Below are 17,307 nucleotides of genomic sequence, written 5' to 3' on the forward strand. Positions count from 1 at the left end.
CAATTAATAAATAGGCCTGCTGTGTGCAGTAGGGGACAGGTCAGAAGAGTATTACTATACTAATGAAAAGTAATGTTCTCAGCTCTTGCAGCCAGTCAGAGGTTTGTTTTTAGTTCTGGAACGGAGCTGAGCTCTGATTGGTTCTACAGTTAACATAATAGATTTTCAGGTCAGATGCTTTTTATTGTACATGTTTGCAAACAGTAAAGCAAACTCAGACTCCAATACAAAGTTGAATTTTTTTTAATTGAATAGACATGTATGAACAGTAAGGCAGCACACACAGTTACAAATATAACATGAGGCATATTTTGAAGTCAGTACTAAAACATGTTGTAACAAAATGACAGAAGGTAGCAGATTTCTGAGCTTACAGAGACCTTTCCTTTTCAGCTTTGACGGGCTGCTTTCCATGCAATGAGATTTCAACTGTGGGGATTACTACCCTACTATCATTTACTGTATTATGCCAACCAATAATGCGGACTAGTATAGAAGTTCTTCCTGGCTGTCTCGCTAGAAGCGCATGCCTGCCTGCCTGCCCCCACACAAAAGCACAGGTAGTCTATATATTCATAAAGATGAAAACGTGAAGCGCACTGGATGACTGAGTAACCTCTATACAACCAGTGTCTGTTATATCACTATGTCCAGACTAAGGGCGAGATGTACTAAGCCTTGAAAAGTGATAAAATGGAGAGTGATAAACAACCAGCCAATCAGCTCCTACCTGTCATTTTTCAAACCCAGCATCTGACATGGCAGTTACGAGCTGATTGGCTGGCTGTTTATCACTCTACCTATTATCACTTTTCAAGCTTAGTACATCTGGCCCTAAGGGGTAAGTTTACTAAAATGGTATTCTATTGAAGATAGGATGTTGCCCATAGCAACCAACCAGATTCTATTTATTATCTTCAGTAAGGTGCTAAATAAAGAAGTAGAATCTGATTGGTTGCTATGGGCAACAGCACATCTTCAATAGAACTCCCTTCTTAGTAAATTTACCCCATAATGTCATAAATTTGCCCTGTGATGTTAATACTATTAATGAGTAGATAACAGGTTTGTCTACCTGTGTGAAATGTACATACGTATTATTTAGGCCAGATTGGAATTTCTTTTTATATATTATTATGGATTTCATTTTTATTCTACATTTTTTACCTATTGTATAGAAATATATTTACCTCTTGTCTCCTATTTATTCTAAATACAGGGACAATAATGTTTGTAGTCCTGCCCTGAGAATGGTAAGTGGCCTAGAGACCAAAGGTATATATGTTCACCCTGCAAAGGCCACCATTTACTAGGTGTTTGACCATAAATGATACCATAACACATGCAGGTACAAGGGCTCCAATAGTCGTCCATCACTGATATGCGTACAAGTAAGTGATCATATTAGTGCTCACTTTGCTTTCATATGTTTGAGGCCGCTGCATGATTTTACCTGTGTGATATGCTTACAGTGCATGTGGCTCCCTCTTCTGGTACTTTAGCCAATCTATAGCCTATAGTAGTGGTTCCCAACCTGGGGTACCTGTACCCCTGGGGGTACGCTGCAGACAGGTTGGGGGTACTTGAAAATAATATTGGTAATGGCGTACGAAGAGAAAGAAGTCTCCTAATGGTGGAAGAAGTCTCCCATTGCCATGAAGATGAACCACGTTGTGTTACTTTCGTTCCATCTGCAGTGTACCCCGTGCTTTTGCCCGACCAGTAATCCACTGGGAGTTACCCAGACTGCCCTCAGACATCAGCATTCATCTGCTCAGCACAGACATGGTTAGAGGAAGCAGCAGCATTAGTCCTACAGGCGTTAACAGAAACCCTGGAGACCATAAACAGCCAGCGGCCAGACTCAGAGGGAGAGAAAAAAAATTTGGAACTGCTGGCCTATAGGATACAATAGCTAATGCCATCTTCATCACATGCTTATAGCAACCTGGGACAAACCTTGCATTCTGGAGATTAGAAAATTCTGCATTAAAGTAGTCCCATGGGGGGCTGCCTTTGTGGTTGAAAGAGGGGAACACCCATTAGTCAATATCCCCTAAATAATTGATAATTAGGCCTAAAAGGGTCTGGGTCATAGTGGGTAACAAAAAAAACAAAAAAGAGTAACTTTGTACCTGGACAAGCCATTTTGCAATGTAAAGGGTGAAAATCATAGTTGCCGACTTTCTGGCTGCCCCTTCTGGCATGGCATGGCCTGACATAATCGGCAAATCACCCCTTCACCGTATGTTCTATTAATGAACACAGCATAACAGTATATTTTGTCTCTTCCATAGCTGCAGATAGCTGTCACTGCAGAGGCTTTGAAATGACAGAATTTTAGGAACAGCCCTGTTAAAACAAAACCAAAACAAAGCTGTTGTTTATTTCTCCCTTGCAAAATGATTGCCTTGCTTTGGGTGACACAAACCCTGAGATAACACTGCATATACTCACCATCATTTTTGCGACCTGCTTCACAAAACGTTAGGGGACCGCCTCAAAAAGTATCTGGTTTCTTTATGCAATGTTCTCAACAGGCACCTATTTAGTATTTTTTTATTATTATTATTTTTTCTTTTTAAACGTAGGGTCAACAAATATTATTTTATAATGCAAAGGACTCTTCTCAATTGATTCTCAGACATGGGATCAGATGTATCAAGATTAAAAAATTGATAAAGGGGAGAGTGATAAACAACCAGCCAGTTAGCTCCTTCCTGTCATGTTACAGGCTGGGTTTGAAAAATGACAGGTAGGAGCTGATTGGTTGGTTATCACTTTCCATTTTATCACTTTTTGAAGCTTGATACATCTGGCCCATCGATTCATAATTTATGATAACAATCAGTTAGTCCCATTATTTAATATTTATTTACCCAGATATTACAAACACCCCTTTAATGCTGCCTAAAATATAAATCTGGTACTTGTTGCCTAGCACGGCACCCATCGCATCATACACCATTACACTAAAAAAGGTATACGATGCGACGCGGTATTGTACAATAAAATATTGCATCGTATGCCATACAATGCGATTGTATATGATTTTTGATTGAACAAGCACCCTGATGGGTCCTTACAATGTTGAATGGCCTCCCATAGTCAACACCACCCCCAGGATCCACGCCAACCCGAAGCGTGAATCTTTTACACAATATTTTTTATTTGAATTTATATAACAAATGTGGTATTTTGATAGGATATTTTGCACATCTCTTATAGAGATGTTGGCTCTCAAGGAGTTAAAGAGCCAATAAATTGGTTCTAGAAGATTTTTGATGTATAATCTGCCTAGATTGTAGAAGCTGGAAACTATTAATTTCATCATGTGTTATCTGGTTTCCTGCCCTAAATATATACCGGAGGCAATCTGGAGTGACCAACTATACTCAAACACACTGATGTAACAGTAAAAGAATGACTGAGTGTGAACAAATAATTACTGAACCGAAACTGTACCTGACTACAAAACATCTTTACCACCAAAGGGGGTTTCAGATCGATGATCTAGAAGTCCAACTGAATACTAAATTATTGGTGATTTTGGCTTTAACTTGTGTGCTTAAGTGAGAGAGGAAGTTCCGTTCCCCCCAGTGGCAGTGAACTGGTTAATGGTAAAGGCGGTTGTTGGATTCGTTGCGTATCCTAATGCACTTTTTCGATTCAAAGAAGTTCCCGGCCACAGTGTGTAGCGACAGTGTCCCTTTCCCGGCTGCCGTCGGGCCACGTGCTGCTACCCTGCTTTACCTTCTTCTATGATGTTCTCCCAGGGACAGATCACTTCTTGAATGGAGTCCTTACAAGCCAGTTGGTTGTCCTCCTCCTCCTCTGAGTCAATTGGATAAATCCGACACTCAGCTGGAATGTCCACTTTAATCTGGAAAAAGCTGCAACAAGTAATGTTAATTTAATTATAAAATGAAAAATTGTAAAATATTACTTTTCCAAAATAAGTCTTTTCTACCCAGGAGAACACAGCAGTGGGCAATCCATTCACATAACAAGGCTTTCAATGCCCCGAGGCCTATTCTTGAAAAGTTTTCAGGATATAAGTGCACACTGCAGCCTGTCACTACTTTTAATATGTAACATATCATAGCCATGAAAAAAGACAGGTATATGGAAATATAATAGGGGTCACCTTGCACGAGTGTACATTTTCCTGCTATTATTTTGTGGATTAAAATTAGCATTTTTTGAAAGGCAAAATCAGTTTGGTTTACCTTAAAATAAATCGCCCTATTAAAAGTTTCCCTTTTCTCTAGAGGCCTGTGCCATTACCACGTGACCAGTGATCCATGATTAAAAATTGAGCATGACATATTTATATACCCTCACATAAATATATATTATTGAAGACTAAGGGGCCTATTTAACAAAAAAACAAAGTGAATCTGTTCAGGGCTTGGTAAACGAGAGTATCAGAAGCCCCCATGGACAGCTATGGACACATCTTTTGCATATGTAAAGAGGGACTTCCGTGGTAAATGGTCCGATTCGCTGCATTGGTTAGTATGATAAATAAGCCCCTACTCCGCTTGTTTGTACAGTATGCGCTTGTGTTATTATGCTATCTCGCAGCAGATATAGATACTGCATGTGGATACCTGCTGATTTAAAGAGATTTTTCGTTCATTTTAGAAATCCAATTGTGTTTACATGGGAGACATTGGAGTTTATGCTTAAGGGGCCGATTTATCAATTATCGCATTTACAATGCGATATTGGCTGAATATTACCGCCCGGGCTGCCCGATGTTGATATACCGGGAAGCTTTTTACCCCCCATAGAAACGTATGGGAAAGGCGGCTGGCAGCGATGCAGGGGGGATCGCAGCAGGGATCGGAGATTCCTGCTACGGTCCGTACATTCGGGGGATACTTAATATTTGCAGCTAACCCCAGAAAATGGGTGTTTTCGGGGATTTAGCCGCAAATATTGTTTGATAAATGTAGCTCTAGATCTGATAACCAGGTGTAATTTACTTGCAGGGTCTCTTGCCCAGGAGTAAAAGTCAGTACTGGATGAGCTACAACCTACAGATCATAGGTCCCTATTAGGCACGCACTATGTATAAACATCTTTTTTAAATGCCTGACCGACCTTGAATGCAATTTGTTCTATTTTTGCTCCATCGGGCATTGAAGAGTCATGGGTATATCTAATACACTTCTGTCAGGGATGATAAGTGATCCCTATCTATAGTCCAGTCGCCATGGATGTAACGCTGCGTTAGTTTGCACAACTTTTCCATTCTCCCATTAAACTGGTACTTGCAATGCTGAGTTAAGGGCCTTGATTTAAAAATAAAAAATACAAATATCCTCTTGGTATTATCTCCCAATCAATTAATTTTAATTAAAAAAACAAACATACATAAGGTATATCTTCTTCCAGACGTTTTGACATTTACCACAAATGCACTGAAGTGGGCATATTCTCCGCAATCAGAAGTTGGAAGCTCACCATTTCCTACCGTAATGGGTTCATGCAGTGATATTCAGGTGATGGGGGAGCTTGAGGTAAAATACACAGATGGAAAAAAGCTGGTGACATCAGAGCGAACATGAGGAGACCTCCAACATGCAGGGACCATGCAGAACATAGCAGACTTTCCACTGTGCAGCTGATCATAAACACGGATACTAGTGAGACCAAAGAAACACAATATAATTCCATGCAGTAGCCATGCTGAAAACACTGGGGAAAAAGTTATTCTTATTTGGTCAACCAGGTTTCAATGACTATACAGAACATGGCTGTGTATGCTACTAGAAAATCTCTTCATATTCTATAAATAATGTCAAACCCCTCTCCAGTGAAAATATTATAAAAATGTACCTGTATGATACAATGGCAAATGCTATTACACAATGGTATTAACTGTAGGGAAGCCAATTGAGCATGATATTTCACTTACCTGAACTGAATCAATATGATGCCATGTTAACAGAGCTAGCTTGAAACTTTTAGCTTGGGGGAGCAAACACAAGCAAGTGGCCCTGGAGTGATAGAGGGTGGGATGTACCAAGCTGCGCTGCCCATCGTCACAATGCTCATCGCATATGTACTGATATATGCGATGAGCAACACATAGGGCAGGTCTCCCGATAAGAGCTGCCCTTTATGATCCCCAACGCTGCCTGGACTTCCAGGTTTCTTACCTGGAAGTCCCCCTGCCCAGAGACCCAGGAAGCCACAGGGCTTTCTGGGAGGGATCCGTGTTGCACTAAAAACTTATACCGTAATGCCTATTACATGTCACACACCCATTATAGTATAACACATGCCATAATGCCCATTCCACAATATGCCAAGGCTCAACACATTTTTTTTAAAATAGGAACAACAGGGACAGTGCACACCAAAAACTTGCACTGTAATGCCTATAACATGTCACACACCCATTACATAGTATACCACATGCCATAATGCCCATTACACGTTATGCCACAGAACGTAATACCCATTACACATTCCAAACACCCATGTGTTTGGGATGTGTAATGGGTATTACATATACCACACACCATAATGGCTATTAAATATTTTGCCGTATAAGTGCCGCTTACCTACATGCTAGGTTTTTTTTGCTTGATGCCAGGGCCTTCATGCTTGTTGCCACAGGGGAGTGCAAATGCCTGTTGCCATGGGGGAGTGCAAATGCCTGTTGTCAAGGGGAAGTGCAAATGCCTGTTGTCAAGGGGAAGTGCATATATCTGTTGCCAGGGGGAAGTGCAAATGCTCATTGCCAAGGGAGAGGCCAAATGCTCATTACCAAGGGGGAGTACAAATGTTCATTGCCAAGGGGGAGTTTAGTGAGTCTCTGGATGTCGGGGTCCGAGCTATGCTATGCTCCATGTCCCGACACCTTGAAAAAAAAGAAAGGAAACATCGGTTCTCCTTTGCCATTGATGAAGGGAAACCATCCGGTTCTCCCACATTGATGGCAAAAGTGTTCGACATCGGCCATAAATCATTGATGATTTCAAATGGTCGATGGCAATCCCTACAGCTAGACGAGCAAGTCCGCCGCTCCCGATTAGCTGTCAGACTGGGAGCAGGCGTGATATTTAAATTAGCCACGGACCTGTTCATTTAGCTGGCTCTTTCCCGGCAGCATGCGCATCTCCTCCCTTCTGTCTCCTGTTAATGGCCCTGAACATTAGATGGCAGAGTGGCCTGGGGTGCACATGGCACCCTGCCCCCCGGCCCAGCCCACCACTGGATGTTAATATGTAATACTTTAATTACGTCACCCGAGTTAGTGACATGGGATGTGGGAGACATGACAATATACAGTTAGCACCTTGTAAGGGTTTTTCTGTTCAAGCTGGAAAAAGAGGAAACGTCAGACAGTTCAATAAAACCTCTCTGACAATATACAATATCTATATACAGCAACATGTGCTTAGTTTTCCCATACACACTTAACTACTGTACTTCCAGAGTTTATGCTTAATAATACTGTGATAGGTTCAGTTGCAGTTTAGATAGTTTGGATTCTGGCCTTGAAAAGCCCCCAATATCTCAGTTAACATTCCTTTGGAGTACCGCTACTTACTTGGTCACTTTCTTTGAGGTTTGTTGAAGCTGCTGCTCAAGCTCATTTAAAGGTTGCACTTTGCCATGATTCACCGCTGGGCACTTGGGAGAAAGGGTGGCAAACACTGGGGAATTTGAGCACCCCCTTTTCAAGAGCTTGCTGAAAGACAATGTCACCTTGGATTTCTGAGCCGTTTTGATCTCCAATGGGACAGATAGGTAGTTCCCAGACGTTCCAGACTCTGACCCGAATGATACTTCTGTGTTGTCAGTAGGAGAAGGGAACTGGTTCTCCGAGTCATACACCCTGTTGGGCTCCCATTTTCTTTCCACATCTGGAGTACTTTCTATTGCTACACTAATAGGAGAAGGGCAGGCTGCACAATTTGGCAATGCGATGTGTCCAAGGGAGGGGGTAGAGAGGTCTGTTGCAGGGTTGCAGGTCAGGAAGGGACTCGTTGGGGTCGGGGAGACACAGGTACCAGTGTAAACAGTCAGGTGAGGAATTGGAGCAGTGTAATGGCACAACTGTAGGAGAGATCAGAGGGTTGGTACAAGGTCAACTACAAACTAAGATTGCAGTGTTCTTTTAAATATTATTAATTCTTAAACATTGTATTTAAAAAATATTATATATATATATATATGTGTGTGTGAGTGTATAGTCCCACAATATGCCGGCACTCCAAGAGTTAAATATTCAGCTTACAGATCCATCCAAAAGAAAGGCACTCCAACACGTTTTATCATGCAAATTTAATGTAATAAGGTGGACATCTCCAGGTGAGTGTTGGAATGCCTTTCTTTTGGATGGATATAATATAATATACTGTCAGAGGACTACGAAAATATCGGATACATTCAAACAAGACAAAGTTAAGGTAAAACATAAACAAACCACCTGCATTTTGTAGATGAAGAGCAGCACTTGATTAATGCTTGTAAGTGGCCTTACATAAAAAAAAATTCCAACCTCTTATTGGCTGTAGCATGGTAACACTAGCACTATTTATTGTAAATTAATAGTATTATATTGCAATGATGCTAAGTGTACCAGTCCCTTCCACATGGTGAATACAGCTTATTATGTTTTTGAACAATATTCAAATGAATGCAGCTTACCAATTCACTAGGGATCAGTGCTGTCATGACATCACTGCGGCATGAGGCAAGTGCCTCGGTGATGTCACTGGTCCCTAGTGAATTGATAGGTCACATTGTAATATTGAATATGTGCAGGAGCCACGGAACATAAATTAATAAAATAAAAAGAACAATGAAATAATGACAAATGAAAATATGACAAAACTGGAAAATGAAAAATGTTTATTGAACAGAAAGACAGCAAAATGAGATGACAGGAAATGATGTAACAGTGAGCTGGCTAGTAGGAAGGATGGAGCGATAACCTGTATAAAATACAAAATATATCTGCACTGACATTTAATATGAAAGTCTAAAAAGATACAGTCACCTACAGACTCAGGACCCGTATGATGTCACATTAACCTGGCACAGCCATCGTACTGTCTTTCTAACCAAAGAAATGTGAAGTGGTGTTTATATACATATACTGTACAGTTGATTTAAATTGAACTATTTGTTTAGCTGTAGTCTTGTGTATTATGTTGATTTATCTTTAATAGATCTGTATTTAATCCTAAGGACATACAAAACATATAATTGCTAAAGAATCGCTAAACTGTGCCAATACCCTCTGGCATACCTAGACCGGCAGCCTTACATTCACTGAAAACAAATGACAAGGCCAACTGCAACCAGACATGAAACGCTCCATTCTACAGGTTTCTTTCCTCACTCAGAAAGTCTGATTTATTTGCTTGCACGGTACATGCTCTCATGCACTTTCATTCAGTCATGGCTGAACATACTGGGCCAAATGCGTCTGAAAGTAGATCGGGCATGGATGGAAAAAAGCTTACATTAACCAGAATGCAGGAGGTGTACATCTCATGTTGCAACCACATCAACATGTATTCCTGATTTTCTAACTACCCTATACCAGGCCTATATTTTTGCTTCGGGCAAACTATGCAGTTGTGTTGACACGAGTTCACAGAAATTTACAAACACAAGAATTTCCAGTTACAACCCTGTTACACTATCTGCAGATGTGAATTCAATTTATATGACTCTGCAAGTATGTATGAATGTCTTTAAATATGTGTGAGTATGCCTGTGTTCCCTATGTGTGACCCCCACGGAGTCGGGCACTAAGACAACTGCATCTCCAAGCAGCCCTTGCATCTGCCCAGCACCCCCAGTGACTCCCAATAGCACTCGGGACTCCCAGCAGCCCCCTTCCAGTCAGGAGATTCCAACGGGAACCATTGAGACCACCAGAGACCCCCTGAGAGGTGAGTATAATTTTTATTTAATGTTATTTTTTTTTATATGCCACAGTGTTTTCGGTGCTGAAATCCCTGCAACTATTTTTGAAAATAGATAACACAGTTATTGGGAGCGCAAATACCTATGGTAATCCAAAATTGGGCATGAGGTAAGCAGGGTTTTTATTACTGTTAAAACTAACTCCAAATTAAATCTCCCCTATAATGGCATAGGCAGAACAGAGGTGGGAAGAGGCATTCTAATGTAGGCAAAGCTCAGTAAGGACATAGACAGTGACACGCAAATTCTGATCATGCAGACCATCATATAGGAGCAGGGCCGGATTATAATGGGGGCACAAGGGGTCAGTGCCCCTGGGCCCCCCTCTAGCTAGGGGCCCCTGTGGTTGGCATGTATTTTTTTTTTTAGCTAAAGGTTTTGTGCATGGGAGTGGTGTAGTGCTGCAGCTTCACCTATCTGTGCTGAGCTCTGATTGGTGGAGCTCATTACATGCTTCTCAGGCCCATGGATAACAGCAGCAGCAGCCTAGTCATGGGAGAATTTTTAATCAGAGGCAGCACTAGGACTGTGAGGTCTCCTACAGAGTAAGGTGCAGAGGGACAAACACAGGCTTTTCATGTGGTGTGTGTGTGTGTGTATATATATATATATCCCATGAAGTTACCCATTGACCAAGTTTATACTACCTTTACTCTGTGTTTTGACAGTGTAATATTCCCCCATGCAGTTTGCGGCCAGTAAGTGCAAGGGGGCCCCCCTGTCTAAAGTGCCCCGGGCCCAGGGGTTAAAGTGAGGGGGAACGGGGTGGAACTGAGTTCCACCTCTAATGGTGAGGTGGAACATTTTAACCTCCACATTGGCCCAGTGCAGTAATTTTCACAGAAAAGCATTCTAGTTTGCATGGGGATGACAAAAATCCTACCACTGGCCCTGTGTCTGCCTAATGGGGGGAGCGGAGGGGCTGTAATTAGGTGGCATAGAGAAATGAGTTCCCCCACCTCTGCATTATCACTTTATGCCCTGCCCGGGCCCCCTGAAGGCTTAATCTGGCACTGTATAGGAGTATACAGTATGTATTAAAAAGCCTATCTTTTTGCACCTGCCACTACAAACGGGTGTTAACACGGCTGTCGGGTGAAAAATGGATATGAATAGCCATCAGCATTACAGACTGAGATTAACTCCCTTTTTCACCTTTTAAAACTTTTCACGGCTAATTGAACCCCCCCCCCCCCCATCATTCCGACATAAAACTACAGATAATATTTTGCCAGAAGCTAATTACCCTACAGTACTGTATGTTCTTGAAGTGGGAGGAAAACCATGAAAACTATGTAAAAACATATAAACTCCACAAATGATGCATTTTTGCTAAATTAATTTGTGACTTCAGTGATGTAAGTAATGCTAACCACTTCTCCACCATGTTAACCATATGTACTTTAAGTTCTGCACATTTGCAAAAATGCGCTATATTTGATTAATTTTCTTCTTCATAGTTTGCTCCCAATTTGCACCCAACCTTGCCTTAGCCACTATATGTATTTCTGATTGAGAAAAATGGTGGCAAGAAGCCACAGATCTACCTCTTTAATGCTCATTTTACCCAAAGCCATGGAACATGTGTTGATTCCTAAATCAGCAGTTTTACAAAACAACAAATTTTCCTTAGTCCGTTCCAATCTGGCTTTTGATCAAACAATTCCCCAGTAACAATCCTATTAAACATCTGTAATGAAAAGCAGTTTGTAATGGAACATTCATTGGGGATTTTTTTTTTAGAGTTTACAAAAACTTTTCAGTCTATGACACATATCACACTATTAAAAGTGATTCACTATTTATTATATCAGGAAGAAGCTATTATGTGCCATTGTTTCGTCCAATCTAATATCGGTGGTACTCCTCAGGGCTTTGTTCTGGGGCTACTACGGTTTTCTTTAAATGCAACTGACTTAACCACTGTTTCCATTTGCTACTGTACCTTATAAGCCCACTGCCCTAACTTCTCTGCACATGTACTGAAAACGGATATAACTGAAACATTGGATGACTCCAAATAAACTGTTCTTGAACCCTGCAAATGTAATGCAACTGAGCCATATAAATACCATATTGGTCATGCATGTCCAAACTATGGCCCTCCAGCTGTTGAGAAACTACTAGTCCCAGCATGCCTTGCAATAGTTTTAGCATTCCCTAATAGCAAAACTGTGGCAAGGCATGATGGGACTTTTAGTATAACAATAGCTTAGGGCCATAGTTTGGGCATGCATGTCATAGGTACTTAATTGTATTTCTACTTTCCACACAACATGCTGCACTATGCCACGCCTACACAGTACTGGTCACACCTCCTCTGCTTCTCCAAATAGGCATTTGACCATTTTTAGCTCCAGTCTCATGAGGCCCTTAATGAAGCCTTGCCCAAGGGTACAAATAAAGTAACTAAATAAGTTCCGAAAATTATATAAATGAGTTGTTAAATAAAAAGTAAAAAAAAAAGTAAGAAGGAAGCCTGGCAAACAATTCATTTAGTAAAAGGTGCAGGAAGTTATATGCAAACTAATAAAAGTGCCATCATAATGGCTAGAACACACATGAGACGTAGGGGTGACTATATGAAGCTTGGAGAAGTGGTATCTATCCCCATAAAGAATGTTATGTGCAAGGTGATAATGCTCCAGCCAATCATCTCCAATATGTAAATTGACAGTTAGTAGTTGATTGGCTGGTGCAATATCACCTTGCACATAACAGTCTTTATGGAGATACCACTTCTTCATGCTTCATACATTTACCCCACCATTTGATGACCGGAAAATGTTGCATTGTTACCACACATTAAATAAACACAATCACATGATTAATGTCAGCCCACAGGGGTTACAGCCAGATCTGTCCTATGCATGTTCCATCTTATCCTCCTGAACTGCACTTACAAGGCATGACCTTTACTTGAAGACAGGTGACTATGGAACATAAAGACAAGTCCAAGCTACAAGTGTGCAAATATGCTTTTGTCACTGATGTTGGGCTGAGCTTTGTGGTCATTGCTCTCCGATCTATTTTATGTAGTGATGACAAAATGCTCCTGATTTACCATACATAATGTGGGAGTTGTCTGTTTCATTTTAACTGATGTTACTGTATGTGTGTCTGTCTGTCCTCAATAGATACCTCTAAAATGTGTGAAGTCGCAATCATGACAGAATTCATAGCATAAGATACATATTGATAAGCTTGAATAACAACCTTGAATTTTAAGTTACCCATCCTGTATCCTAAGCTGTATTTGGTAAACTGGTTTTGGCTATGACTCATTCATTAAAGAGTACGGATTACACTCAAAGTCATAGTTTAACCTTCTGGATAGTCAATAAAAAGAATATTTTTGGACCAGCAATTGCTTACCTAATGGACTGCCCTAGAAATGCTAAGCAGTGGGGACATCTTGTGGCAATGGTGGGAATTGCGCTAATATCTCCAATGAAACTAAAGCTGGTAATGTCATCCTGTTTTATTGTTCTGAAATATTCCCACTCATTACTCATTACCAGTATGTGCTTGGTAAGTCTAAGTGGGTTTAGGAGCCTCCTGCTTGAGTTGGCTCCTCCTGTCTAGCTTGCTCATAACCTGGGTAATATCCACGGTGTTTGCAGCCTCCTTTGCTCGGGCTTCTTCCTCCAGCTGTCTCAGGATCACCGGGCTTGGGCTAGATCTCCGATGCCGACGCATGAATGGGAAATTACTGTCAGGAAAAGAAAAAAATTAAATATAAATACAGTATAACTATTTTCTAGGTATTGTATTGAAATGAACATACTGTATAAAATCAAAACTCTTGCAAATAATCCATTTTCCTCTTGCTGTACATTAGATAAATTCAACTTTTAAGGATGGACATAAAAATGTGTCTTAGCCTTGTGAAAATGTGATTTTATGTCTTCATATCAAAATTGCACATATTTGAAATGACAAAACAAACACAATAGGCCACCCCTAATATTAGTAACCAGAATTATCACTGCCAAAGTGTCATACACCGAAGATTTGACTTATAAGAACAATACAAGCTGTGCTCGACATGCTTCGGGCACGGTGCCCCGCTACGCTCGGCACTCTCCCAACACGCCCTAGTGGATGGTAGGGCATAAAATATCGCATGTCGGCTCAAAAAAAAAAAGACTGTTGACTTTCATTCATGTCGACCTTCAGTCATGTCGACCTAGTGGTGTTGACCTAATGCTTGTAGACCTAGTGACCATATACCGTGGTTGGAGATGAGAGGTGAGGAAACTAACGTGCTGAGCCTCACCTGTGATAGTCAGACACTGCCTGGAGCTGGGGATGGAGCCACACAGCAGCCAATGATGTCAAAGAGCAAAAGAGCCATGGGAGGCATGCCTCAGTGGGGGAAGGGGGTGCCTTGAGCTCTGATTGGCACCCCTCCCGTTCAGGTATCCAGTCCAGGAAGTGCTCAGACACCGAAGCTTAGCAACAGCAGCACTGCGGACCATGGTGGAGATTGGGACCCAAATTGGGGTATGGGTTAAAACCGGACTTGAACAAGACCCTGGAATGCTGGGGGGGGGGGGGGTGTCCTGTCTGGAGGTGTTCTGTCGCGAAGGCTGCCTGTCTGGAGGTGTTCTGTCATGAGGGAAAGGAGGAGTGGAGAATAATGCCTCCCTGTATGGTCCAGCATGTAGCAAAAAACGGAACGGTCTGGACCACACAGGGAGGCTGTAATCTCCCCTTCCTCGTGTCAATGGTGAAAGCTATCTATCACAGACATCCCCAAAAGTCAAGACACCCCCCAGGTCGGGACACCATCCGTACTCACAGAACACCGGACTGGACATCAAACTCTGCATTCTGGAGCTTGTAGTGTCTGGTCCGGCGTAACGGGGTCTTGTCTGGGTCCGGATTTTACTTAGTCTCCCCAAATTGCCAGATGGTGAGAGGCAACCAGAAGAAAAACATGAAAGGCAGCAAGGTGAGTACAGCCCAGAACACTTTCTGGGGGCTTGTGAATCATGGTGTAAAAGGATAGGGGGCTTTCCTGCAGACAACAGCAGCTGGCACCTTGTCACAATGTATGGACTGTCACCTTCTGTGTAAGGGGTGGGGAATCTTCTCTGCTAGATGGAGATCTGAGTGAAGTTGCATACACATGGTGCAATTTGAGCTTCCAAGAAGGATGGATAGAAGTGTGTAATATTGTGATCAGACTGATCTGCCATAAACTCTTTACTAAATTAAATCATGATTGCAAAAGGTTTCAGGGCCAGATGTATCAAGCTTCAGAAGTGATAAAGTAGAGAGTCGTAAACAATCAGCCAATCAGCTCCTAAATGTCATTTTCAAACCTGGTCCGTAAATGACAGTTAGGGGCCGATTGGCTGGCTGTTTATCGCTCTCCATTTGATCACTTTATAAACATACTTGCCTACCTGACCCCTCTCCATGAGAGAGAAAATGCTCTGTTCCTGGCCTTCCCTGGTAATGTATGATTACATCACCTGTAGGGAGCTAGGTAATTGATAAGAAAGGTGTTTCACCACAGGTGATGGCAATCATACATTACCAGGGAAGTCCAGGAGCAGAGCATTTTCTCCCGCATGAAGAGGGTCAGGTACGCAAGTATGTTTATAAAGCTTGATACAACTAGTCCTCAGTACCTTTCATGGCATATAGATGGCAATATAGAGACAAAAGGATCATTTTTGTTTTTAGTTAAATGTAGTTATGCTAGACCAGCGGTGGCCAAACCTGTCCTCAAGATCTACCAACGGTGCATGTTTTCCAGGCAACCTGTGGATCTATAGTAGGAATGAATGCAGCATGTTTTAAAATGTGAGTTAGCAATGAATACAGCTGTGCAGCAGCTAGGTAACCTGGAAAACATGGACCGTTGGTAGATCTCGAGGACCGGTTTGGCCACCCCTGTGCTAGACAATGTTTGAACCTATTATTTTTTGGCGCTTAGTGTAATTATTTGGATATCTATAAGCATATAGGTCTCAAATTATTAGAGGCATCCTCACTACTCCTGGTCTAGTATAGAATCATGAATATATTTGCTCAAAATGACAGCTGAGACAATGCTGGCAAAATGAATGTAAAGCTGGGAATTTCAGAGAAAGAAACTTCATAACTTGGAGAAAAAGTCCTGAGAAAAAAGAGAAGTGGGACACGTCCGCCGTGTGAGGGCCCTTTCATGAGCTGTTCTCAGCCTCTGTTTCATGAGCTGTTCTCATTCCACGGGCTGGCCAGGGACTCTACAGGCACCATGTGCAGGCAATTAGAGTGCAGGCCTGCAAAACTTTCTGTTTGATGCTATTCTCTCGCAGGGATGAGAGGAGACACAGGATGGAGAGCAGATGTGGCTGGCAAGAGAAACAGCTCGTTTTAATCCTTTCAACCACTATGGGCCATCAACATATGACACCTACTGGACAGAATCATAATATACACTCTGCTACAACAACCAAAATCATATATTACAAGGCTTTCAACTCTGTAGTGACATAGGGCGGTATTCAATGTGAATACCGGCGACGTGCAGCGAATCCTGTTTAGGATTCGCTGCACATTCGCCACTGGTCGCCGCGTTCCGTATTTAATGAGTCAGGGGCTCGCTGCCCCTGACCGGCGAATTTGAGCTCCTGCGGCAAACGCCGCAGGGAGCCTGAGGACGGTGGCAGGCAGGGAGATGGAAGTCTCCCTGCCTGCCCCAGAACGTTTGTGGGGGGGAGGTGGGCTCCCCGGGTGCCAGGCAGCACAGGCTGCCCCCCGGGGGTGCCAGCAGGGGACCGCGTATATTCACTACACCTGATCATGAATATTTTATGATCGGGTGAAGTGAATACATGAATATCTAATGAGCGGCTCGGCTCCGGCCCCCTGCTGGCTGGTCTGCACATGAATAAAAATAGCATGCCCCTCCTCAGAATAAAATTCCTGATTTTTTGACACCAAATGTAAAAAAAAATAAGGAATTTGGTACTTACCGATAATTCCCTTTCTCCGAGGCAGCAGGGGACACTGCAGTACTGACGTATGAGATAGAGTGGGTGCGTAGGAGGAGTCGGCACTTAAGTGAAAATTTCATCTGTGGCTGGCTCCTCCCCCCTCTATCTCCCTCCAGACACCAGTCTTAAAAAACGTGACCGAGAGAGAAAGGGGACAGGCAAAGTAGAACCACAGACTGTAAACAAAAATATTAGGTAAACCCTTCAACCAATAGACATGCATTCATGAAACCAAACAATACAGATAAATAAACCAATCTGTAAAAATACAGAATTAGCAGGACCCCCAAACAATCATGGCAGGAACGGTACTGCTGAAAAAACAAAAAAAAAAACCAAAGCGCTGGGC

At 42.1% G+C, this 17,307-nt stretch overlaps 1 protein-coding gene across 6 annotated transcripts in view; it reads right to left on the reverse strand.

Annotated features, from left to right (window-relative positions):
• Positions 1-227: 227 nt before the first annotated feature.
• The window catches only part of RGS9 (regulator of G protein signaling 9), a 139,230-nt gene continuing 122,150 nt past the window's right edge, over positions 228-17,307 (reverse strand). For 2 of the 6 annotated variants that reach the window (XM_083148212.1, XM_083148213.1), the window contains 3 exons: positions 13,561-13,675; positions 7,571-8,079; positions 228-3,893 (listed from right to left, as the gene is read on the reverse strand). In XM_083148212.1, coding sequence (XP_083004338.1) covers positions 3,740-3,893; positions 7,571-8,079; positions 13,561-13,675 — 778 coding nt within the window. In that variant the 3' untranslated portion in view covers positions 228-3,739. Of the gene's footprint in view, positions 3,894-5,472; positions 5,652-7,570; positions 8,080-13,338; positions 13,676-17,307 lie in introns of those variants that run through there. The other 4 variants (XM_083148210.1, XM_083148211.1, XM_083148214.1 and 1 more) reach the window with 4 other exon arrangements.

Source organism: Crinia signifera, chromosome 6, assembly GCF_055691185.1.
Source record: "Crinia signifera chromosome 6, ASM5569118v1, whole genome shotgun sequence".
NCBI classification, from domain to species: Eukaryota; Metazoa; Chordata; class Amphibia; order Anura; family Myobatrachidae; genus Crinia; species Crinia signifera.